Source organism: Poromitra crassiceps (genome assembly GCF_964638095.1).
Source record: "Poromitra crassiceps genome assembly, chromosome: 5".
Lineage (NCBI taxonomy): Eukaryota > Metazoa > Chordata > Actinopteri > Beryciformes > Melamphaidae > Poromitra > Poromitra crassiceps.
Window position 1 is genome coordinate 61,318,388 of NC_139642.1, and position 27,840 is coordinate 61,346,227.

Here is a 27,840-nt window from a genome sequence, read left to right on the forward strand (position 1 = left end):
TTTACACATTTTTACAGAAAATAGTTACAACATCAGATGCGCGTAACTCCTACGAAAATGCCTTAAATTGCATGAATTTTTTTTTATGAAGACATCTCCCGACATATATACTACCGTTTACATTTGGTGCAATTTGGAGGCAATTTTATTTTCGATTTATTTCTTGTTCTTTGTATATTTTATTGTCGAAGCCTTCTTCTTCTTCTTCTTTGAGTTTTATGGCGGTTGGCAAACATATATGTGCATTACCGCCACCTACTGGAGTTTGATATCAGCCAAATGCCTGAGGGGTGGGCATAAAAACGAAGGCCACGCGAGCCCAGTGCATTGTGGGAAATGTAGTATTTCGAGTCCCCGCACCCGCACCTCCCCCCCACCACCCCCCCCCACACACAGAGTGGATTTCGGTTGATATCTCTGTGAGTAAACCTCCAATTTCAAAAATTTCAACGGATTCGAAAACCTTAGGGGCGTGAGATTTAATATATATTCATATTCCCCACGGAAAACCCATCCTTTAAACTCTGCAAATTGGAAATGGTGTAACCTGTTATCATAGCAGTACAACTGTTATGAATGAACACTTGTAGCGGGTAGACGGGTAGCAGACAGCACCGTAAGCCCTTGTTCACACAGGACGCACACAGGAAATTTTGATGAATTTTCAGAACTCCTTTCTATAATCTCCATAGAACACGACTGTTTAACTATTGCAGGAGATTTTAATATTCATATTGACAACCCCAATGATAATAATGCCAAAGAATTGAATAACCTCCTTGACACTTTTGACCTGTTACAACATGTCTCTGGGCCCACTCACAATCGAGGCCATACCCTAGACTTATTTATCACCAAGGGCTTTGAGTCATCGTTTCTTTCAGCTAGTGATGTTGCTCTGTCCGACCATCTCTGTATCTTTCTTGAACTCAAGGTCACCCCTATCGCTCTTACTCGGTCAAAAACCATCAAAAAGCGTCACATCAACGAGAGCACTAGCACACGGTTCATGGAGGCTTTCTCGCTGGCCCCTTCCCTCTCCTCAGCCTCTGTCAATGATCTCCTAGATAACTTCAATTCTAAAACCCTAAAGGCTATTGATGCTGTAGCTCCCATTAGATCTAAACTAATCTCCGGTAAGAAAAAAGCACCATGGAGAAACGCTCCCTCTGTAAATAACAAAAAAAGAGATTGTAGGAAAGCCGAGCGCAAATGGCGGAAAACTAAACTTCACATCGATTATGACATCTATAAAAATAGTCTTCACTCCTACAACCAGGAACTAAAAAATTCCAGAAAATTCTTCTTCTCCGACATTATCAGCAAAAACACCAATGACGCTCGCACTCTTTTTGCCACTGTTGACAGGCTGACAAACCCCCCCCCACAAATTGCCCCTGATCTTCTATCCAATGTCAAATGCAATGAATTTGCGACCTTCTTTAGGGATAAAATTATAAATATCAGACTAACTATTTCCACATCAAGAACAAATGTGGCTCCGCCGCACCCACAGAATAGGTGCTTAATTAACATGACTCAGTTCAATGTCATTGACCACAAGAAACTAGAAGAAACGATACGAGGCCTTAAATCCTCATCGTGTTGCCTAGACACCCTGCCAACAAGCTTTCTAAAAAATGTCTACAGTTGCCTGGCGACCGACATACTGAAGATAATTAATACCTCTCTTCTTACAGGCATTTTTCCAAAATCTCTAAAAACTGCAGTTGTTAAGCCCTTGCTAAAGAAGCGTAACCTCGACCCCTCTATAATCAGCAATTACAGACCAATATCAAATCTTCCCTTTATTAGCAAAATACTCGAAAAAACTGTCTACCAACAACTCAATACCTTTCTATCCTCCAATGATCTCCTAGATCCCTTCCAATCAGGCTTCCGACCCCATCATAGCACCGAAACTGCGCTTATCAGAGTTATAAATGACATCCGAATGAACACTGATTCAGGTAAAATCTCAATCTTAATGTTACTAGACCTCAGCGCTGCCTTTGATACGGTTGACCACGAAATTCTATTGGACAGACTGGAAAACTGGGTCGGGCTTTCCGGCACGGTCCTAGAGTGGTTCAGATCTTATCTGCAAGACAGGAACTACTTTGTCTCCATTGGCAACTACACATCTGACCAAACCAAAATGACATGTGGGGTACCCCAAGGATCAATTTTAGGTCCTGTCCTGTTTAACCTTTATATGCTCTCTCTGGGCCTAATTATGCAAAAAAACAAAATAGCTTATCATAGCTATGCAGATGACACCCAACTCTACATAGCCCTCTCATCGGATGACTATGCCCCCATAGAGACACTGTGTCAGTGCCTTGCGCAAATTAATGATTGGATGTGCCAGAATTTTCTCCAACTTAATAAAGACAAAACAGAGATAATTGTCTTCGGCAAAAAAGAAGATAGGCTCAAAGTTACTGCTCACCTCGAATCCCTATCTTTGAAGCCAAAGGACCAGGTAAAAAATCTTGGCATTATTATTGACTCTGATCTAAATTTCAACTCCCACATCAAGCTTATAAGAAAATCTGCCTTCTATCATCTAAAAAATATAGCAAGGATTAGAGGCTATATGTCCAAACAAGATCTTGAAAAACTAATTCATGCTTTCATTTCTAGCAGGCTAGACTACTGCAACAGTCTTTTCAATGGTCTTCCCAAAAAAGCTATTAAACAACTACAGCTCATTCAGAATGCGGCTGCTAGAGTTCTAACAAGAACCAAGAAAGCTGAACACATTACACCAGTTCTCAAATCCCTGCATTGGCTGCCAGTAAATCTTAGAATAGACTTTAAAATTCTGCTAATAGTTTACAAATCTCTCAACGGGTCAGGCCCACACTACATCTCTGAAATGCTTCTACACTATGAACCATCCAGATCCCTGAGATCTTCAGGCACTGGTCTACTAATTGTCCCGAGGACCAAATCAAAACATGGTGAAGCCGCGTTCTCCCACTATGCCTCTCATAACTGGAACAAACTCCCTGAACACATTAGATCTGCCCCTACTCTGCCTATTTTTAAATCCAAGCTAAAGACCTTTATGTTTACTCTTGCTTTTAACTGCTACTACACTACTGCCTCTCTCGGCCTGTAATTAAAAAAAAAGATTCCTGTACATTTCCAACAAATGGACTGTACATGTAATAATAATTCTGAAGAATGCCTTGTAACTTATTTAAAACAGAAATAATGTTTCATGTTTGTTAATTTGAGTATATATTTGAACTAAAACTGTCGGCTGTGTTTTTTATGTGTTTTTTATATGTGCATTGCTTTGCTGCTTGTTTTTTCGATTGTTTTTTTGTAAAGCACCTTGAATTGCCTTTGTGTATGAAAGGTGCTATATAAATAAAATTTGACTTGACTTGACTTGACGCCTAACGTAAGCAGAACTGAAGCTTGAGCAGTGATGGGCAAGCTACTTGGAAAATGTAGTAAGCTAAGCTATCAGTTACTCTCGATTAAATATAGCTAAACTACATTGAAGCTATCCCCAGAGAAATGTAGCAAGCTAAGCTACGAGCAACATGGCAAAAGCAGCTTGCTACATCAAAGCTACTTTTTTTCTCACATTGAATCAACTTCATGTCAAAGAACAACTTTCCACCAAACAAATAGGCAGGCAAAAAAAATCTAATTTTGATTGTTTATTATAAAATACACTGAAACTCTCACTCGCACAATATTCAAAAACAGACAATAAAACCTGAACGAGTGGCTCCCTCTGGCTCTGCCATCTTTCAAAGTCCATTGCTGATGTGACTTCGCCAGCACATGACATATTTTGCCCTCCCCTTAACCAATCGTCAGTCTTCATTGCCTAAACCCAACCCAATCAGAGGCAGAGTAGTGCCGAGTCTTGCTGCAAGAGAGGCAAAGATGCTAAAAAGCAAGGATGAGACAACAACACTTGCTGTCCGTCATAATGGAACTGGAAGTGATTTATTGGCTACACAGGCACACTTGACATTATGCAATGTCTCCTCCTGTTTAATCCAAACAAACCGCAGCAGAAATCTCCACTGCGTGCTTTGCTCATGGATTTTCTCTGATGAGTAGCTTGTAGCTTTTGCGGGAAGCTACAAGCTACTTGGGTCTATAAATAGCTTAGCTACTGAAAATGCTACTTGGTTCAAAAGTAGTGAAGCTACCGCCAAGCTACTGAGAAATGTAGTTAAGCTATGTAGCTTCGCTACTTGTAGCAAGCTACTGCCCAACACTGAGCTTGAGGCAGGCTCACGCTTAACCATTCATGCAAGAAGCCTTCTCTTTTGACTTCATGCCTGGCTTAACAGATCAATGCTCGACTTCAGCACACGTCACGCTTGGAATAGGCGTGAATCCTGAACGATCACGAGAGCAAGGCATGAGCCTGGCTTCGGCGTGGTGTCATCGGCGTGGTGTCATCAAAGTTGCCCTCATGGGTTACGGCATGACAATATTTGTTCGGCCCCCGGCAACAATCTGGGTTTCTCATGTGGCCCCCCATGAAAAATAGTTGCCCACCCCTGGTGTAGATGATCAAATTGTAATGATCCTCATCGTCACATTAGTTCAGAAATATCAGTTTCATTTGACACTGCTGATAGACTGCACCTTTCACTGACAAGTGGTGCTATTTTCATTATTTATTCTATTCTTTTATTGCTCTTCTATAGTTTATTTCCTCAGCTTGCCTTATTTGACTTATTTACTGTTTGCGTTATTTACGTAAACATAGTATTACTGTTGTGACTATGTACCTACTGTACTTGCACTATGTCTTGTAATGGAGTTCCCTAGCATAAGACAAAAACAACAACAAAACATACACTAATGTCAATGAAAGGTGCATAAATGTGCAGACTTTGCTATTTTCAACCTCTTTGAACACAAAATAAAAGCTTGAGTTACCTTATGAGGTCAAGCGGTTGCATTTTGTAGAAGTTCTTGGGGTGAGCCCATTCTTGATAGAGTATGAATCTCTCACCAGGGGGAGGCTTCTTCTCTTCTTTGGACCATTTGGCATTGAAGCTGCACTGAGTTGTAGAAACACAAAACACCTCAGAGGGAGCTGTGCAATACCTTTACGCTTCATATTTTAGGCATTATTTCGCACACGCACACGCACGCAAACACACACACACACACACACACACACACACACACACACACACACACACACACATTACAATGACTGCAAATATAGAATAAGCTTAAATTCCTAGAATGCCAACATTACAAGCCACGAATATTAAGGAGAGAAAAGGTCAAAGCCACAGTGCCCAGACAACAGATTTAGCAAACTGCTGTTCCCTTACAAAGATCATGTATGAGAGAATTCTGTTCCCTTACAAAGATCATGTATGATCATGTATGTTCCCTTACAAAGATCATGTATGAGAGAATTCAAACTGCTGTTCCCTTACAAAGATCATGTATGATCATGTATGTTCCCTTACAAAGATCATGTCTGAGAGAATTCTGTTCCCTTACAAAGATCATGTATGAGAGAAGTCTGTTCCCTTACAAAGATCATTTATGAGAGAATTCTGTTCCCTTACAAAGATCATGTATGAGAGAATTCTGTTCCCTTACAAAGATCATGTATGAGAGAATTCTGTTCCCTTACAAAAATCATGTATGAGAGAATTCTGTTCCCTTACAAAGATCATGTATGAGAGAATTCTGTTCCCAAAGATCATGTATGAGAGAATTATGTTCCCTTACAAAGATCATGTATGAGAGAATTCTAAGTTGAGAAAAAAACAAAAACAAGATAGGGGCATTATCAGGTGCACATACTGTAAAAGAGAAACAGAAATGTAGAGTTGCAGACAACTGGAAAGTATAAAAAATGATGTATAATAATAAAAAATCATATATAATGTTGACTACCGGTAAATGTGTATAGCACTTTTCAATCGCCAGAATAAAATGTCTGCCTTTGACATTTTTGCAAAACCAGGGATATGTACAATCCTAACAGAAATTTTAAACAAAACATCTGCATTTAACGTGAAGCCCGCCGCAGCCCGAGGCCGGGCTTGGTGAAGCCCTGCCCGGCCCGAGCAGCTCGAGGCCGGGCTTGGTGAAGCCCTGCCCGGCCCGAGCAGCTCGAGGCCGGGCTTGGTGAAGCCCTGCCCGGCCCGAGCAGCAAGCCTCCTCCCTCTGTCCCACCGGTGCATAAAGGCACGCGGTCAGGCACCTGTAATGACAGTGGCCCACAGAGCTGGATAGAAGCTATTATTATAACAATACAAATGACACGTATAAATAATTTTGCTATATACGTTAGGTTTGAAAGTCCACTCAATCTGTATGAAACATTGGTACACTGGTAACTGAATAAAGTGTAGTAACCAGCCTCACTCACATCATGCAGAGGATAGGCAGCTTTGAACACTCCATCTTTCACTAACTTGGAGAGGCCAAGCTCATGGGTCACGATGTAATAAGCCTAGAACAAGAAGAAACAAGTCATCTTCATACTATCAAACTAGTTTTATACTTCATGTTAGCAAACAATCGTATCCATTTTGTCATGCCATGGTATGGGTGAATCAGGGATTCCATTAGCCGGTAATTGCCGGCTTTTAGCCGGTATTTGTTCCCGTGGGCCGGTAAATTAAGAGGTCGCCGGCTCAATTGGCCGGTTGGAAATGTGCAATAAATAAATTCCTTATTTAAACTAGCCTAATATTGTGTGATATATAGCCTAAGTGATGTTGCCAATAGGCTACAACTTAAATATAGACTTGTATATAGCCTATATATATATTTTCGCCCTGCTGTTTGGTGAAAAAAGGAAAAATCTACACTGTTAAACATAGATGTAAATTTACACTCAAATCTGAACAGCATTCAGCTGTATTTATTTATTTATTTATTTCGGTCATGGGCAATTAAAACATTTCATAAAATAAAACAAAAAAAGTACAAACAAAGCAGCACAAGGCTGATAGACCGAAAAGGTATAATGTCATACAGACTCATGATGTAAGCCACAATGCAAGAAAAACGTAAATATACAGCATTTTAATTTAATACTTATTTACATTAACCTGACATTGCCAGATGGGGGCGGTATTGTTTGTTTTCACAAACCAAACCGTACATCCATCTGGGTATGACCTGCCCAGAGCCGATGATACTTTCTCAGGTGTGCCGGCATCTAGCGTAGCTCGGATTTGGCTCGAATTTGCTGACAGTAGGCTTTGGAATGTGCGCTAAATGTGAGCCAAATTTGCTGGAGTTGGACTTACAGGAAGTCGGTCCGCACGCCCATAAACATTACATTTGTGCACTCGAATTGGCATGTGTGTCATATAAGACAATTCTGGAAAAATCCATCGTTGAAGCGACGGCCAAAAACACTGTTTCAGAGTCTAGTGTGGGTGGTGTAGTTAGCCTGTAGCGAGAATGGATGTTGTGGATGACGTCCAAAGCCGTCTTAGGCACCCAGCAGTGGCAAATGTTGAAGTGATGATTTTACAGAGGACTGACAGAGAGTTTCAGTCCCATGGTGCAATGACAATCACCTGAAGCTCAATATCAGCAAAACCAATGAGCCTGTGCTGGACTACCAGATGAACAGGAGGCCTCCTGTCCTGGTTCTCATCCAAGGAGAGGAAATGAAGATGGGTGGACTCAAATAAGTATCTTGGGGTCCAAATCAATATAATTAATGTGATTATTAGGTCAACTTAAAGGATTTTGGTGTCTACAAATGTAAGTGACAGCACTTCCGCCGTTTTTTCTAGAATGACCCAAGATCGTTTTCTCAGCTACAGTGGTGAGCAAAACATTATGATGTCACAGTGAAGTTTCTTTGGATATAAAATGTCATCACTTCAACATTTTATCCTATTAGACACATGTTTGAAATGTTGTCATAATTAGAATATGAATTCTTGAGTTATGGCCAAAAATGTTGTTTGTGAGGTCACAGTGACCTTGACCTTCTATGACCAAATTGTAATCAGTTCATCCTTGAGTCCAAGTGGACGTTTGTGCCAAATTTGAAGAAACTCCCGCCATGTATTCCTTAGATATTGCATTCACGAGAATGGGACAGACGGATGGATGGACGGACGGACGGACTGACTGACTGATGTGATGTAAGTTACCTGGGTTGAACTTTGACCAGAAATATCTAATCAAAGTGGATGTTTGTGCCAAATTGGAGGAGGGGGGGGTCTTTCAAGGCATTTGTGGCTATATTGTTTGAGAATGGGATGGACGGTGTCCAACCCGAAAAGATGACACGGCTGACGCCAGGGGAGTAATAAAAACCTGAGTATAGGCTACTGTATATATACAGTAGCCTATACTCAGGTTTTATGGTGGTGCAGATATATATCTGCACCACCAGGGAGATTTCACACTAGAAAAATAGTGCACCAGGAAAATAGTGACAAACCTGTGAAAGTGTATTTAAGACTCCTTGGCAACATTAAGCTGTAATTAAAACCCCTTAAGGCCTTGAAGATGGATAATTCAATGTATGACTTGCCATCCTGCTCCTCATGGATGGAGTGATATCCGATAAATGGTCTTTGTTGGCGTTCTGGAAGGGCGCAGTGTAGTACATTTCCTCCTTGGGGATCAGGTCGCTGGGGTAGAAGCAGTCCCAGGGAGAGGACGTGTCATTCCCCTGGGTGGGAGTTGACAAGCCTGCTGCAATTGCTGAAAAGAGACGAAATAATCATCAATGTATAAATCTCTCAAAGAGACGATGCCTTTCTCCCTCCAGGCTGTGAAGACCGGATCCTCTAGACCTGGTTGGAGCATATAGTGGTGTCGCAGTTTGTCGTCAAACTGAAACATAGGGGTTAGTTTCGTATAAAAAATATATAGCTCATGGAAGCTCGTGGCATGTCGCTGGTATTCAGCTTTGCCGGTAGAGAAAGTGACGTCACTTAGGCGACAGTGTATGTAGTCTTTCTGATTTATAACTTCTAGTGCAACAGTTTGGCGACAAACTGTGACTTTCTTGACATGCAAAGTTACGTTTTAAATTGACAAAATTAGCGTTGGCACCCCGTGGCACAATTCAAACGGGATCAAAAAAGTAACCTTATTCTCCGTTCACCTGCCATTCATATTTTTCGCCGTGCTGGTACAGGGAGAAAGCAGGAAGTGACGTTTCACTTTGGCTCTCAATAGAGACAGTCGGCATGTGTGGGAACGCCCACAAAATGTTATACGGCTGGCGCGCGAGTGGGGTAAAACCACCGATATATCTCAATGGGCTGACTCACCAAAGGAAGGTGCTGTGGCTCTAACTACAGTTACTACTACTACTACTACTAGAGCAGAACACAAGACGTCTGTTCAGATGTGCGTTTACTGCGGTGGTTAAATCCCCGATTGTGTCTGCCTGGGCTGGGCTATGAGCTAAATTCTAACTTTGCTGAATGGATAGAATGGGGGATTTACCCCACCCTGACCACGCCCCCAGCAGGCTGAGCCAGCTAACCCAGCGTCTATGACGAGACATCGCCTCAACCTATTCACCTTATTCTTTGCCCATACAAGAAACGATTAAACACGATTAAACACGATTTTAGACGGACAAGCCCGTCTTTATTGTCACACGGTTACACATCAACACATGCACGGAGGGCCACAAACACACACATGCTGACGGTGGCCGGTGAAATTTGTCCTCTGCATTTAACCCATCCTGGCTTTGTCCTTTCCTCCGGGGGGCAGGCCAGGAGCAGTGGTCGCTTTCTCGTACAGCGCCCGGGGACCGACTTCGGATGTTGTCGTCACTGGTCGGATGACGATGACGATCTGATCTTCTGCATGTTTTTTTAATGGGGGGGGGGGGGGGGGGTTATATACGGAGGAACCCCCCTGGGGGAGCACGGGGAGAACATGCAAACTCCACACAGACAGAAAGGCCCTTACGACGAGATACCCCACCTGGGCAGTAGGCACTGAAGATATGGGGGGAACACAACCACAGCGCCCGCAGTGTCCCAAGCGAGAATCGAACTCAGGACCTTCTGACTGCGAGGCGACAGCTCTACCACTGAGCCACCGAACGCTGAACCACTGAACGCTTCTGCATGACGTCATTTTGTAATAGTCTTTCCGGTTTTAGACACGGAAGTAGATTACGCCTACCGTAGTCATTTTTAGACTTGCCAAAAAGCTGTTTTCAAGCAAAAAAAAAAAAAAAATGTTTTAAAGTTTTAATATTTTCCGGGTGAGAACGTAACTTATATGTGACCAGTTTATCAGAATAAGCCTATTTGGAAATCTTTAACGAGCAGCGAGGACCAGTGTCAGCACAGCTGGCTGTGCTGACACCGGTCGGACATAGCTATCTGTCAAACCCTACTGTAGGATACTGGCAGTGAGAAAACACTGTCGACGTGCTTTTGTAACTAACGTTAAATGCCGACCGGGTACAGCCATCGGCTCCTCGCAGCAGTAACGCTATGAACATGTCACTGAAGTTGGCCGCAGTGTAGCTTAATTCTGAATGTTGCCAATTCATTCATTATTATAGTGACGTTTTGTTTTGAAATTGGCCGCCAACTAGCGCTCAACCGGAAGAACAAATACAACTGCGTGTAACGCGGAAGAGAGAAAAAGTGGGTGTGGTGAATAAGGTGAACAGAAATGTACAGCCAAAAGGCAAAAAAAAAAACACTTGAAGAAAACCACTTGTGATCAAAAAGATGGAGCCAGGAGTCAGAAGTCATCTTAAATTAATTATTTAACATAGATCTTGGCCAAGAGATGATGCACTCCTGTATATTCACGAATGGATACACAGGCTTACATCCCATGAACAGAAAGTCAAACATACTTATAGGACACAGATCAGATGACATCTGTCTTGACGCACATTTGAAGGCTAATCTGTAGACTCAACCTATCTGCTATTCTGGCTCTGTACAGGACATAGTGACACAGTGACAGGGTACAGCGTAAAATAGGAGCTGCAAATGTGCACTACAGGCTATCTGAATATGACATCTGTCTATGTATGTACAATAACTATGTGTAACTTAAATGAAAATGTGTATGAATATATTAACTAGTGATTGTCCAAATAAAGGCTAATGTGATTTAAATGTTCCCTATTAGACTAAATAAAATAAAAAGTTGACAAAATGAACACTGGTAACTCTTAACGCGAGTTTAAATCTAACTTAGTAACATAAGGTCCAATAGCCTAACAAAGCAGTGGCATCATTTCAGCAAAATTAGCGGGACGTTAGCGGGAGCAACAACTCTTCCTCAGAAGACCATTCTGCAGCGCATCCAGGATGCAGGTCTGAAGCTAAATATGGAAAAATGTCTCTTCCGTCAGACGTCACTGGACTTTCTGGGCTATCCACCTTATTTCTGCCTGCCATGATGCCTATGGGTTTTTCTTCCGGTGTAATCCTCCCAGCCTTGTTGCTGACAGCTTGACACCCATCTGGGCGAACGGAGCAAATCACTATTGTAAAGTCTGGATTAGACTGAGGATATCTCTGATTACTGTAACAAGTCTTACACCTGCAATAGCCTACTGTTGTAAGCAGGGTTTGTACAGCTTTTAAGAGTAATTCAAGCACTTTCAAGGTACCTAAACCAGGCTCTTGAAGTCTTTATTATCACATCTATTGACAATGTGAAAAAAACAATGGCATTGTGATACCTGGTGAGTGCTCCCTGTGTCCTGCGCACTGTCCACAGACTCTCGCTAGGCTGCTGTAACATGACACCGGGCCGGTGTCACCGGCTACATAGGGGGATAGATAGATAGATATTTTATTCAATGTTATGCACACAGGGTGCCCATGCAGTCTGCATGGGCTTATAAGACACTAAAAACAACAATCTTGCATGGTGTGTAAACAATTCAACAAAAACATACAGTATGTATGCATATATATACACACAGTATGTATGCACATATATACATATACATACTAGCATATATACATATGCACTATACACATTATAGAACTCAAATCAAATATACAGCATATTTTTTCTTTTCCCAGGCTTTAGAAATAAAATTGGCTGTATGGAAAGCTCCTTTTCTAAAAGATAATTCAAGTTTTTTGTAATCATCCAAATAAAATAAATCATTACAAGCTCATTTTCTCGAAAAGCACATGTCTAAATTCATCATACAGAGGACAGAAGAACATAAAATGAATCTCATTTTCAATCTGTTCTAAATCACAGAACAGGCAAAGTCTCTGTTCCTCAGGTAGGCCTACACCGCTAAACCTACCTGTCTCTATGGCAAGAGGCAAGGTACCTGAGCGTAGCTGGGCACAGAGAGATCTTTGTGTTTTGGGTAGATTTTGTTCAACATATATTTCTACTTCATAAGTATTTTTTATAAGACAATAAGTTCTTAATTTAGGCTTATTCCATATTTCTATAGTCAATTTTTCTTTATGTAATTGGAAGAAAACTTTTTTAATTTCTTGAATATTGCAACGTAGTCTATTGTGAAATATGAATAACAAATCAGAAATGGAAAATAAAGATTTCACCTCACTGGCCCAGGGAGATAGTCTTAGGCCCAATCCCAATTCTTTTCTTAACCCTCAATCTTAACCCTCAAGCTCAACCCTCAATCTAAGGGGCCCTTTACACGAGGACAGTTTCTGAAAGAAACGACACAATAGCGTTTCCTTCACACCTTTTCCTTCACACCTTCTCCCTGTTTACATGAGTGCTGTTGAATTTTTAAAACGCCGTAATGTACATGCCAGGTCGCTAGGTGGCAGTGTGATCACCTTATTCTTTGCCCATACAAGGACGCTTACTGCATGACGTAATTTCGCTTTAAACGCGGAAGTAGAGTACACTTTCCGCAGTCATTTAGACTTGCCAAAAAGCTTTTTTCAAGCTAAAAAAACCCCCCAAACTGTTAAAGTTTTAATATTTGTCGGGTGAGAATGTAACATATATGTGACCAGTTTATCAGAATAACGCCTATTGGAAATCTTTAACGAGCAGCGAGGACCGGGAGCGCTGACTGTCACCCTACTGCTACTGGCAGTGAGAAAACACTGTTGACTGCTTTTGTAACTAACGTTAAATGCCGACCGGGTACAGCCATCGGCTCCTCGCAGCAGTAACGCTATGAACATGTAACTGAAGTTGGCCGCAGTGTAAGTTAATTCTGAGTGTTGCCAAACTTCATTCATACTGACGTTGTATTTGGTTGCCAACTCGCGCACGGCATCGCGTGTGTCGCCTGTGCAGGCACGTCAGAGTTCCTGAAATGTGCCGTTCCAAAGTGATTACATGGAGCGCTCAGCGGGGAGCGTCACCAAGAATTTCACTCTGGAGGGTGGTTTTAAAATGTGTCGTTTCCTAAGCGCGAATTCGCCGTCGCCGTCTTAACGGGAGGCACTAACGATACAATAATTCCCCGTTTCCATAGGAAACCGTCCTCGTGTAAAGTGCCCCTTAGTAGCCCTCAAAACTAAGTGTTAAGGGCTATCTTGCGACTTTAAAATGGGACAGCCCTTAAAGGCAGATACGTCTTCAGACTGTGGGGGGCAGCAGTATGCCAAAGCTCCGTCCAGTCTGTCAATTCAAAAGGAGAGGAAAAAAGCATCCCTACAAATATTTCCTTGATAATATAGATGTAGAAATTACGATAACCATTGTATTATCTTAGTTTAAATGTCATTTTATGGATTTCCGTTTTGGAGCCTAACACATTTGTTGTTGCTAACTATCGATAGTCAGTAGCCGTGCTGGTGCGGTCAAGCCATATTATTATTATTATATTATATTATAACATTGCTAACGTTGCAACGTAGCCGAGTTAACACGGTCACCAGTTAAACCGAAACATGTCCGGCACTGCAGGATGTTGTAACTACTGACTACCGTGTTCATGTGATAATAGTTTGCAGTTATCTCCCATGCTTTTTATCTAACGATCTATCATTAGATAAACACTGCAGTCAAGCCAGCCCTCACGTCGGAAAGCACGGTCATTCTAGCCCCCACTTGTTTTGTGGTGCGTAGCATTACACGTAGGCTGTATCTTGATAAAAACAACTCAACAACGACATTACCACCGAGAATTATGGCATTTCGTAACAACGTTAACAATGTTATAATAATATAATAATAATAATATGGCTTGACCAGCACGGCTACTGACTATCGATAGTTAGCAACAACAATTGTTGTTAGGATTCCAAAACGGAAATCCATAAAATGACATTAAACTAATATAAGCTAATACAATGGTTATCGTAATTTTTACATCTCTATTAACAAGGAAATACTTAACTTTGTAGGGCTGCTTTTTTCCTCCTTTCGCCGCCATCTTCCATCTGAATGGATCTAGCTGATGACACGCAACGGATTCTGGGATCGCACTCACTTCCAAGGGTGGTCCTGGAAAATCTCAAAAGTAAGGGCCATACAGCCCTTAAACTTCACCCTTAACTCAACACACTGAGAATCGGGACAGCACTAGCACTTCGCGGGAGTGCACATTTTTGAGACTGAGGGTTAAGATAGGAATTGGGATTGGGCCTTAATGTTTCCCAATTGGGGAGAGGCAGCAGTGCCATTGCCAGCGGACGAGACTCCTCTGTGGAGTTTACTCGCTCAAACAGCTTTGTACTACAGTGTCTCTCGAATACGGGACAAAGCGCGTCCCGTATCAGTTCAATATGGAACACGACTTTTCGTTTACAAATACGGGACGATTCCGTATTTTAAGGGACGGTTAATTGGCAACCCCTACACCCATCAGACATCTACGTTATCTATCTTTGCTTTGAGGGAAAAAAATAAAACGGACTAGAGTGCAGCTATCTCAAAGTTACGTTAATTTGTTGAAATGAGAAGCCACCATGTATCTGTGCCTTCTAGTAAAGCTTTGTATTCGTTTTTGCAATAAGTTAACATCAGAAACCAGGGAATAACACGAGTGTATCGCGATCATCTGTCTGTGATGACTGATATCTGGCACGACCAGCAGCTTCATTCATAGTAAGTGAATCCTACTACTTTTTAGCGAACATTCCTGAAAAGTCATTTTGCAGTCAATTTGACAGCCTGTGTGTTTTTTCTGGACATTATCTGTAACATTAGTTAGTAACGTGAGGTCCCGCTCAGCCCCACTGCTATTATGTGCTTTGAGGTGCCGACCTTATCGCACTCGCTGACGGGGGCATCTTCTGATTGTAACGTTAGGTAAATTGAATTCATCCGAGACCAATTCAAGTCCGAGTGATATTCACTCCCGAGACCAAGTCGAGTCCGAGTCATTTTGACGCCAAGTCCGAGACGAGACCAAGACCGTCACAATTCGGTCTCGAGACCGGAGACCTCGAGACCGGTCTCGAGTCGTGTAGCCTACTTCAGCTCTGTCAAAATGGCAAAAACATACATTTGAATGAATACATTTGAAACCCAACAGCAATGTATCTTTCCAGAAATAATGGCCCGGTTACTCAAGATAATCCATAGTCCTGTTTGGTACTCGTTCTGCTAGCTATGCTAATGCTAGCTAGAAAGAGTCCTGTGTGCCTACATAGACTTGCATGCGACTTTCGCTCCCAAGCTGTCTACATCAGCGATACGCACGTATTTACAAGTGCCACAGAAACATTTCAAAGCCACCTACTTGAGGACAAGGGTTCATTGCTTCTCGACGTCGTGGTTAGAAAGCTCGATGCTGCTCATAAATGCCTCTTTTCATCCAAAGTCTGTGCTGGATATATTATTTTTTTACCGAGCTTTCAACCACAGTGGCGCTGTAGAGCGCTGTGACGGCTGGGCTCTAACCCGAAATCTGTTCCGGAGGAACAGCTCCAAGCCCCGCGCTGAGGAAAAGAGACGACTCCTGGTGTGACCGGTTAAGCGTCAGATCAGCTTGAGCCTGCCTCAAGCTTCAGTTCTGCATGGCTTTGGCATATAGTGTGTTTGAGCTGTCAGTCAGGAGAGCAACATTCACGTCATGTCAGGAGGACACCCTGCAGTGTCCCACAAGCAACTCCCGAGGCTGATACAGTCATGACAGTTTTTTAATCACTTCTGGATATTGTCTTCTGATTGATCAGAATCTGATCAATTATATTTCCTATAGTTGTATTTAGGCTACTAGGAAATAAATAGATGTCTGCCATATAAATCTTGGCTGCTGAGGTGCTTCTCTAGGCTACATTATTATGATGTGATTTGGGAGTTTTACAGTCAAATACATAAACATTTATTTATGAATCAATATAGTGCACAAGAAGAAAGTAAACAACTCTCATGTTATATGCTCAACCAATCTGGAAAAATGCATTCTTCAATAGGCTACTAACGCATTAACAGAAAAAAAGTTAGTAAAAAAAAAAGTGTTCAGAGAAAGCAAAAATATATTTTTCACAAATATACCCATTTACTTAGGAGTTTATAGCTGAAAAGCTATCTATTAGTTAATTGTTAATTAAGCACTTCAAACTTAAATTATCAATCTAAATGCTTTCTTGAAACAATCTGAGATATTTGCTATCACTGGTGCCCCATCCCGCCCTCGGGCCCGTGGTGGTCATGGCCCCGAGGAGCAGGGCGGCCCCTGCTGGGGGGGCAATGGGCAATGCGATCTGCGTGCCTTTATTAATATTTTTTGTACATATCATTTCAGCAAGAGCCATGATATGGCAAGGGATGGAGGTCGGTGGGGGGATTTTCTTGTCATGAAAGTGGCATTGAGGTCTTAAAATATATTGAAACGGTCTTAAAAGGTATTGAACTTATGTCGCTTTCACATATAAGCTGTTTGGTCTGCTTTAAACACGCCAGAGTTCGTTTCCTCGGAGGTGGTCTGAACACGCAAACAAACTCTGGAGTGGAACAAACAAACGAACTCTGGTCTGCTTGAAAACGTGGGTCTCAGTTCGCTTCCAAGTGAACCCTGGTGTGTATGGAGGACCAGGAGAGTCTTACGCTAATGAATAGAGTGTCCCCTTAATAATTATCCAATCGTACAATTAAAAAGAGTAATTTCAAAAAGAATTCACAAATGACGTATTAATACATCATTAAAAAGTCGTATTTGGAAAAGGAACTTCAAAAACATCCATTAAACAGTGTATTTCAAAATGGAATTACGAATACATCATTTAAAACATCATTTAATACATTGTTTCCTTATTCCTATTCGAAATAACCATTTGGAATTGTATTTGAAGTCACTATATTAAATCCCCAATTCGAAATAACGATTGGAAATGTCATTTACCCATTGCATGACACTTTTGGCCTTAGCCTAGAAAAACTGTGTAAAACAATGCAAATTAGACATGTACTTTAATTTTAAATTTGACATACCTTGTAGGCCCTGGAGAGTCTTAAGCTAATGAATAGAGTGTTCCTTTAATAATTATCTAATCGTACAATTAAAAAGAGTAATTTCAAAAAGAATTCACAAATGACGTATTAATACATCAATAAAAAGTCGTATTTGGAAAAGGAACTTCAAAAACATCCATTAAACAGTGTATTTCAAAATGGAATTACAAATACATCATTTAAAACATCATTTAAACAGTGTATTTCAAAATGGAATTACGAATACATCATTTAAAACATAATTTAATACATCATTCCCTCATTCCTATTCGAAATAACCATTTGGAATTGTATTTGAAGTCACTATTTCAAAACTAATTCAAAAAACCGTTTGGAAAACCATTTCGTTTTAACATGACACTTTTTTGCTCTTTGTCCCCAGCCAAACAGTGTCAATCGTGAATTGAGCCCCCTAATGCAAATGAGCCATGTAACAGGCTCTCTGATTGGCTAGAGAGCTTTGAGGCGCGAAAGAGCCTGGCTCAGTGGACTGCCTCTTTGTGTTCACACCCAGAGCTATATAGATACAAGAGTTGTGACATGTCCATTCACTCCACTGGACCAGTTTGTTTTTACCCCACAAAAAGGTCCTGGATTAAGCAGCGCTGTCGAGTTGCAGCAAAATTCACACTCTGTGTTGTACTTTGAAAGGGTCAGACATTTAAAAAAGTCAAATTTTGAAAAAGTCAAATAGTACTTAGTGACAAAGTAACGTTAGTTGCAAGCTAACTGAGCCAACTGAGCTAGCTTAAACATGTTTGCTAGCCTGTCCATGTGGTCTTCCTCGATTTAGCCGAGAGTAGCTGGCTGGCTAGCAGCAGAGCATGGGTGATTCTACCGAGCATGTTTCATGACAAAGCCGAACAAGTGTGGCAAACGGACACATATTTTCAAAGTATCAAGACAATCCCTACCCACATTGTCAAGACATTAAGCTAACGTTAGTACCTAGCTAACGTTAACTAGCTGTGGCAGAGCTAAACATCTTCGCTAACCTGACCATCTGCTTAATGCAAGATTTGTTTAACGTTAGTGATTATTTTGTTAAGGCCTTGTGACAAATCATTGGCACCGCAAGTGCTTGCCATGGTAGCGTACAACATGAGAGACTGCTGGCTTATGATACCCACAGGGCCCGCAGCTAACGTGCAGCTAACCTGTAGTGTAGGCTTACCTGTGTGTTGTGTGCTAACGCTAAGCTAACTGCTACACCAATAGATATTTCCACAACTAACTTAACGCCAAACAAAATACATAAACATCGTAACGTTATCGGGACTAGTACGTGATAGAAGATAGATCGAATGCAACATTAACCTACCGTCAATCGGATGGCGCCGGTCCTGATCCACACTACAAGACGATAGACATGGCGTCTCCTCTCGCCTCGGTGCAACTGAAGGAAGCGAGCGACGGCTCTCCATTTCGGTGGCAAGGTCCCGTAATATTCGGGGAATGTCGGACATTTCTGACAGAGGTATCTTGCTACAATGCTTCTTTCTGGCTTGTCCAGCATCAAATCCTGCATGTGCATAGACTAGAGTCTGGTCTGCACTCTGCGCTCTGGAGCATGAGACAAAGAATGTTACCTGGCTGGCGGCAAATGACTGGGGGTGGGGTGGGTGTGACCAGAGGGTGGGACCAGAGGAATCTAGTAAGAGAATGGCGTCAGCGGAGGTCCAAAATCATGAATCATGTAGCCATTACGTTTGGATGCATAAAATAGCATAAAATATACAATTTGACTTTTTTAAACGTCTGACCCTTTCAAAGTACAACACAGAGTGTGAATTTTGCTGCAACTCGACAGCGCTGCTTAATCCAGGACCTTTTTGTGGGGTAAAAAAAAAACTGGTCCAGTGGAGTGAATGGACATGTCACAACTCTTGTATCTATATAGCTCTGGGTGTGAACACAAAGAGGCAGTCCACTGAGCCAGGCTCTTTCGTGCCTCAAAGCTCTCTAGCCAATCAGAGAGCCTGTTACATGGCTCATTTGCATTAGGGGGCTCAATTCACAATTGACACTGTTTGGCTGGGGACAAAGAGCAAAAAAGTGTCATGTTAAAACAAAATGGTTTTCCAATCGGTTTTTTGAATTGGTTTTGAAATAGTGACTTCAAATACAATTCCAAATGGTTATTTCGAATAGGAATAAGGGAATGATGTATTAAATTATGTTTTAAATGATGTATTCGTAATTCCATTTTGAAATACACTGTTTAAATTATGTTTTAAATGATGTATTCGTAATTCCATTTTGAAATACACTGTTTAATGGATGTTTTTGAAGTTCCTTTTCCAAATACGACTTTTTAATGATGTATTAATACGTCATTTGTGGATTCTTTTTGAAATTACTCTTTTTAATTGTATGATTAGATATTCATTAGCTTAAGACTCTCCAGGGCCTACAAGGTATGTCAAATAAAAAATTAAAGTACATGTCTAATTTGCATTGTTTTACACAGTTTTTCTAGGCTAAGGCCAAAAGTGTCATGCAATGGGTAAATGGCATTTCGAATCGTTATTTCGAATCGGGGATTTAATATAGTGACTTCAAATACAATTCCAAATGGTTATTTCGAATAGGAATAAGGAAACAATGTATTAAATGATGTTTTAAATGATGTATTCATAATTCCATTTTGAAATACACTGTTTAATGGATGTTTTTGAAGTTCCTTTTCCAAATACGACTTTTTAATGATGTATTAATACGTCATTTGTGAATTCTTTTTGAAATTACTCTTTTTAATTGTATGATTGGATAATTATTAAGGGGACACTCTATTCATTAGCGTAAGACTCTCCTGGTCCTCCATAGCTGCGGTTCATTTGTTGTGTGAAAGCAAACCGGACTAAAGGCCCACAAGCACAGGGAGCGTCAGATCCCAGCGTTTGGAAGCCCACCCATTGTTTTAAACGGCCGAACACGCACCAAGAGAGCTTTGACGCGCGTCAAACTGCCTTGACGCGTTGTTTCGATTTAAGAGCATCAAATGAGGTTCCAGCAGCGACCAAAGCCTCTGAGCTCCCCCCCTCTCTGTCCACTTCCATCCCCGTCTCTGTCTCGATAAGTAGTGCTCCTAGCAAGATTAAAACATGAGAATAAGGTTATAAACACATCGGCTAGCAAAACATAGCCAATCCCTGGATGTCATGATGAGATTAGAATAAATTTGGACAGAATTGCATAATTTCCCCCCGCAGCGCTGCCTTTTTTCTCTCTCCCTCTGCACGGCAGAGCGACAGACAGGTAGGATGATCCAACAGCCTCTATCCCAAGCTTGCCCAGAATGACGTGCCGAACAAAAGGCTATATTTCCCACTGCAAAGTCGATCTCTGAGAAGAATACTAGAGGAATAAATGCATTCGAAAAATATTGATCCAGAGGAGAGAATTGTAGCCTATTTTGTAACCTACCTTTCCTCTGCAGTAAGCAGCAGCACTGTGCTCCAAACCGCGCGGGAGCTTCTCCCCATGTTTAGAAAGTTTTTTTAATCGGTCAATTGTGCCTGATTACATATAAATGAGTGGCCTTTTCCCCCAAATAGTGATGGTTCTGTGATTTCAGATCTGATGCTTGCAGTGCGCTATAGGGGCAGAAATTGACGCGCGCCAAATGACGAGCGTCAAGATTCGCTCCCTGTGCGTGTGGGCCTTAAGAGCGCCAGTGCATCTGATGCACTCATGCAGTGCATCATGAGTAGAAGATGGTAGAACGTAGAAGGGAGCAAAACAAATTGCGGTGCGCACACACTACTCATCTCTGACACAACCCCGGGAACGAGTGTCAGTGACGGCGCGCCAGGCTGCAGCAGAGGAACGATCCGAGGTGCTGAAACGGCCAGGGCGCGCGGAGGCCAAGCCGTTGCTGTCCATGGTGCTGGACAGTCATCCCGCGCTGAGCGGAGCAGCGGGAGAAAGCAGCCTATTAGAAAACAGTGACATCATCTCTTACTAATTCATATGATTGTCTGCACCTGGTTGGCCGCCTATATAAAGCGTCTGGCATACTCTTCGTGCACGCGCTGGAGGCGGGGCTCCGAGGAGGGCGCGCGCACTCTGCGCGGGCCAAAACAGCACATAGTCAGTGCGCAGCTCGCTCCTCCCACCCCCCTCTGCCTGTAGAAGCCCCAGGGGAAAATGGCGGCGATTAGTGGCAGGCAGTCTGAATGAAATTGAATGTAACGTTCCCAATTCTATGTATTGAATTCTAAAAAACGACCCTCAACATTTGGGAAGGCTAAGCCACACAACTAGTTCGTTATAATCAAACACCATGCTTCGAACGCGACTTTACGACGATGAGGACGGTGAGGACTCAATCACAGCAGATATCCACTGATAGCCTACCACGGAGATCTCACAGGCACAGGCAGCAAAACCCGACGCGCTGATAGAAAAATCTCCATGGACGCGCCACGCTGCGCTCAGGCCTCGCCCCCCCGACACGCCCCGTGCGATGATGTCAAAATCGCCGCGCGCCCTATGCGCTTGGCTGGGCGCAAAGAGTATGCCACAAGCTTAACCCTCTCTGCTTTCAGACCCCGTTGCTGATCGTTGTTTCTCTGCTGCTGTGCCACTGCCTGTTCCAGTCCGAGCGCTCCTGTGAACTATTTCTGGACTAAACCCTGCCTTCGAATTCTTGAAAATCAGTAAAAGATTTAAAACTGATTATTGACTCTGTCGTCTCTGCTCCTGGGTCCAATACCACAGCATTACAATCTCATCTGCAGAATGAAATGTTCAACAGCTTGCTGCCTCATCTGCCTCAACAGCAGACTGTTGCCGGGGCTTCAGAGCTGATCACCTGGACACATTTTACGGTGAAATTATCTGATAAACTGGTCTGTGCAGATATGTGGTGATCAGCTAATGTCTTCATAGCATTGTGATTATGATTTAATGCATTATGGAAGATAAATGTAACATGTAAAGTGACGCTTCTGGGCAGTAGACCATTTGGGCATATAGTTATGTAATGTGACATGAGATCACCACATTTCAATAAATATAACATTTTTTCACATTTGAATGCTGCTGGTCGTTTGTTTAATGCTGTATATATTGGACATTTAAAGCTGATACACAATTGTGTTGAGGTAATTCCGCAAAGTTCAGTTAAAAATGTAAACATGTAACACTTGACACAATCAAATGTAACTTTTTCACAGCAATAATGTAAAGTCCAGCCCACCATGGTATGGGAAAGGAACCATTATTTGAATGATATCGAAATATATTTGCATGGTGTAGCATGTAATGCAGTGTGTTAAGCTAGATACTCTGTGACACAGAAAGGCAGACAAGCTAGCAGCAGGGATCTTGTCACCCTGATTCTAGATAAACTCATCTGTCTAGCTAGCCAGCTAGACAATATTACTGTACCATAATACCACAAGCTAAAGGCAGCATATGCCAATGGAAGGCTGGGTAGCATTAGCTAACGTCATCCAGGCTATACAGTAACGTTAGGCTATTATAAAGTTATGAAGCGCTGATTCAGACGTTACAATAATATGACACAATATGAGCCAGTTAGCCTAGCTAGATAGAGTAATTTCAGACCACCATATATCACCATATTTAATTTAAATAAATATAAAGCATTCGTTGATTGCTGGTCGGTTGTTTCTCCGTCGTCATGTCCTCTGGTCCAATCTTCGGTTCGTAGTTCGTGTTCACTCGACATCAACAATCTTTATACATGATAATATACAACGAGGCTATCTTTGTTGACAATGTTTATTGACAAAAGCATTAAAACAAGCAAATATAACAATATTCTCCAGTCACTGGCAGATACTAGCTACAACTTGTTCAAAGCAAATCTCTCATGTCAGCATTTGGCTTGTGTGTTATTGCAATATCCTATGTTGAAACAACTGATCATTAACATGTAGTTTAGCGTTAATCTCAGGAGAACAGAATATTATAGCTTTGATCTTAACAAATTATTTGATCCTCTGTTGTGTGTCCCATCACTGGTGCTGGACGGCCACCCCTTGAAGAAACGAATGACACTGTTAATCACTGTATAACTGTATTAATCACTGTATAACGTTAACGTTTGCTTACCCAACACTACGTGCGATTGGTAAATACTGTAAATGCAGAGGTGGATAAACTATCCAGAGGAGTTTAACCCCCTTGTTCCCCCTCATTGATTGATACAGTTGATCGAACGTTAGCTAGATGGATATAGATGAGTATATGCTCTGCTTCATCTCTCAAAGAGGTAGGTAAAACAGAACTGCGTTAGTTTTCCGTCTACGTCCGAATCTGTGCAGCATGCAATACTGTTTAACGTTGTATAATGTTAACTTCTGCTAATCTAGTTAGTCCTCGTTAATGTCATGCTATGCTATTACGTTAGAAAATAAGATTACCTCGATTTTGTGGAAGATAGGAAGATGCAAGTGGCAGGCTGGTGATGCAAGGTCTGGAGGAAATACTCTCTGGCTTTTTTCAGGCTACTGTATGCACTGTGAGAGCAATGGAGCAAGGCTAGCAATAGCAACTAACGTTAGCAACATTCGTTAGCAAGCGTAAGACAACAACTTGAACAAGATGGCTGTCGTGGCTGCGAGACAATTTTTCAGAGAGCAATTCGGACACTCCCCAGAGTCCCGTCCACGCTCACACCCCTTCCTGTATTTGTGGCTCCAGATTTGAACAGATTTCCCACAATGCACCAGGAAAATCCATTCATCCAATCAAACGGAATCAAACAATATCAGGAAGTGGGCTTCATTTTACTGTGTCAAACAATGTTTCATAAGCATAACAGTAACGTTAGGCATATTTACGACTGTTATTTTCCTTATCCACACAAGATGGTAATGTTATTAGTGGCGCTCGGTGGTAATTTCTATAAATGTAAATCAATATTAGTTAGCCGCAATTAGCATCAAGCTAACGTTATCCTAATGTGCAGTACCACCACTGCAGCTAACTGCAGTCAGTCTCGCCTGGTACCGTCTAATAGTTGACCAAACTGAACAAACAATGTACCTTAATAAGCATACAGTAACGTTAGGCATATTTACGACTGTTACATTCATTATCAACACAATACGGTAACGTTGTTAGTGGGGCTGGTGGTAATTTCTATAAATATAGCTACATCTATTAGTTAGCCGCATAGCCTATAGCAGAGGTTCTCAAATGTTTTTCAGCCAAGGACCCCTTACAAGATAGAAAATATACCGGGGACTCCCTCATTCTGATTTGTGATTTTGGGCTAAGCTTAATTGTTTCCACTGTAACGTGCTTGACTTTTAATTTGATAGGTTTGTTATTAGAATGTAATCCATGAACTATTTTAGATTTAAAGCATAAACTATTTTCGTTGAACTATGAAGATTTTGCACAATTTTTTTAATTATTTTTTAAATTACATTACATTTACATTACGTCATTTAGCAGACGCTTTTGTTTTGTCCAAAGCGACTTACAATATCACAATTTGTCAACAGTACAGAAAACCACTATGCAACACAATCAATGACAGCCAATATATTTTTGATAGACTAGCACCATGTAGGAAATAGTTTGAGAAGGAATAAGTAACATGTATCATTTCTTTTTAATAAAAAAAAAAAAAAAAAAAAAAAAAAAAGATTTACCCTGAAAACTTTTCGCGGACCCCCTGGCAAAGTGCCACGGACCCCTGGGGGTCCGCGGACCCCCATTTGAGAACCACTGGCTATAGCATCAAGCTAACGTTATAATAGGCAGTCTCACCACCGCAGCTAACTGCAGTCAAACAATAATGTTCCATGACCATAACCCTAACGGTAGTAATGTTAGGCATATTTGCTACTGTTGCATTACTTCACACAAGACGGTAATGGTTCTGAGTTTCTGACCAGGTGGTAAATCCATTAGCAAGCAGCTAATGTTATCTGGTCAAAACCATATTACAGCAGCTACAAGCAGCAAGGTCCCTCCATGAACCGAAAACACAGCCCCGACTCTAGTTTCCCCCGATGTCGGTCACATTGCTGCTGTCTGGCCAGACGGGCATCACTAGATAAATATGTATTTATTTTTGTGTGTGTGGCCTTTTTGCTGGAGTCTGTGTTGTTGTTTGCTTTTGCTGGCAGCTAGCGACGAACGTAACTTTAGCCACTTCCTGTTAGCCGTCTTCTTCGTTGGTATTTCCGCCGGAGCCATGAGGACAAGAGGCGGGCTTGTGAATGCGCAGAACGTCACATCCGCCAAATTTGCCGGGAAAGTATAACCCGTGGCCAGCATGAAAATCCTGCAATATCTTTGCAGATTGGGTGAACGCAGAGAGACGCGACTGGGCTCGTTTTTAAGTTACGGAACGGCACATTCACTCATTGGTAATAGAAAACACGTTGTGAACATTTATTTTCTGGCCAAACTTACGGATAGGACCTTTAACTTCCCTGTTTAGGAGGCGATTGCGAACCTTGATGTTCAAGATCACAGCGTACTTGCACTGGAGGTCCCACGGCATGTGGACCAAGGTGAACATCAGCTAGAATGCAAAAATGGCTTGTTCAGTTTAGTTCACAGTACACAGAAAGCATTATACAATGCCAATCAGTACTGAAACAGATACCAGAAACCTTCCATCTGATGTGTGTGTGTGTGTGTGCACGCTCCATTCATAGTCAATTTGGTGGACTTAGTCGACCTGAGTTAACCTTTTTACTTTTACTTGAGTAAAGACGTTGAATCAGTACTTCTACTTTTGCCAGTATTTTTGTAACAGTACTGTACTTCTACTGAAGTAAAGAATGTGTGTACTTTTCCCATCTCTGGTTTTAAGACAGAAAGGGGTCAAGGGGTGTTGGAACCTATGCATTGGGCAGAAGGCAATACCCATGCATGGGGGGTTCTATAGATACTCAATAAATTAATTAAAGATCTTTATCATGCATGAATAGTGGTTGCAATTACTTTACATACACACTGGTTCTAAAGGGAGTATGACAATGCTACAGCACAGTGTAAACAAACTTTTGCTACTTTATAGTTTTTTTTAAACATGTAGATTATTGGTATTTCTTCACATTTCCACAAACAAACCACACTTTCAACCAAACAAAACTGTTTTGAAGGCAGACTGATGCATCATTTCCTACGTTTGTTTAGTTTTACATAACTTTGCCCCTCTTTGTCTCCATCAAGTCGCCACTTTGTGTTGAGTGCAGACTTACAGAACTTTTCTCCCCTAGCTGCATTCCCTTTTTCTTTGCCTTCTGCAAGATGGTCTTCCTCTGCGATTGCATGGGGAGAAGAGCAAAGTAGCATGTACAGTACAGTATTTATGAAATCATTAATTATGCATCATTTCCTACATTAGTTTAGTTTTACATAACTTTGCCCCTCTTTGTCTCCATCAAGTGGCCACTTTGTGAGACTTACCAAACTTTTCTCCTCCAGCTGCATTCCCTTTTCCTCTGCCTTCTGCAAGAAAGTCTTTCTCTGCGACTGCATGGGGAGAAGAGCAATGTAGCATGTACAGTACAGTATTTATGAAATTATTAATTATGGAGAGGTATGAAATATTAATTATTAAAATTAACATTGAATTGAAATATTTATTTTTCACACAGAAAACATAATTTTGGGTGCTACTTCCTTTAGAAAAAGATGGAAAAATACCTCTGCTTATTCATCAATCAAATAATTTATATCTCAAGGTTGTGACTTTCTTGAACCTAGAATCAGGAAATTACTTGAAAATCGTCACCAGATGAGGAAAAACATAGATGCTTCTCTCAATTAAGGGGTATATTTATTTAACCATTAAGCATAATAAGATTCAATCAACGTAGTACAATGAACGATTATTACCTTACAAACACATTACGTAATGCCAATGTTGTACTTTGGTAGCTAGTTTCTGCTCAAGAAATATTTTTCGAATCAGCCTGAAGGTGGTGCTATAATTAAAGGTTTTACGTTAACCCTAGAACACTAACGTGATTTAAAGTCACGCCATCACTAACGTCGGGTGTATTTCACCCGATGCAATATACCCCATAAAACATACTTCTCATCAAAATATCTTAAAGTACAACAATACATGGCAAATTGAGGTACTCTTCTTCTGTTTTTAAATGTGAAATATCACAAAAAACACAAAAAAGTTTATTATGGGGGACACTATAAAAAATATGTCAAATTCGGGAAAAATGAGGTAATCACTATAAAAATAAAAATAAACCCAAAATAACAGGAGCTCCCAACTTCTCCTTCGGTCCACCCATTCATGGGACTTGTGTGGTGAAAAAAAAAAAAATCACCACAATACCATTGTAACTAACCAGAAGATATTTTACCCTCTATCACTAACGTCGGGTGAAAATCACCCGAACACGTGGCCGGTAGAAAAAACCATGAATGGGAGCAGGGAAACAAACCTACATTCAATGACGTCAGTGAGCATCCTGAAGGTACCTAAGGACCCGCCCACCTCAGACAGCAGCAAGA

General features: G+C 41.4%; 1 protein-coding gene across 1 annotated transcript in view; it reads right to left on the reverse strand.

The window, feature by feature from the left end:
* The window catches only part of LOC310776667 (anoctamin-6-like), a gene marked incomplete at both ends in the record, with an annotated part of 81,794 nt that extends 54,953 nt beyond the window's left edge, over nucleotides 1-26,841 (reverse strand). Inside the window, 6 exons of the mRNA XM_083636830.1 lie at nucleotides 4,927-5,051; nucleotides 6,389-6,472; nucleotides 8,528-8,700; nucleotides 25,765-25,876; nucleotides 26,562-26,621; nucleotides 26,770-26,841. Coding sequence (XP_083492956.1) covers nucleotides 4,927-5,051; nucleotides 6,389-6,472; nucleotides 8,528-8,700; nucleotides 25,765-25,876; nucleotides 26,562-26,621; nucleotides 26,770-26,841 — 626 coding nt within the window. The remainder of the gene's footprint in view (nucleotides 1-4,926; nucleotides 5,052-6,388; nucleotides 6,473-8,527; nucleotides 8,701-25,764; nucleotides 25,877-26,561; nucleotides 26,622-26,769) is intronic.
* Between the last annotated feature and the right edge of the window lie 999 nt (nucleotides 26,842-27,840).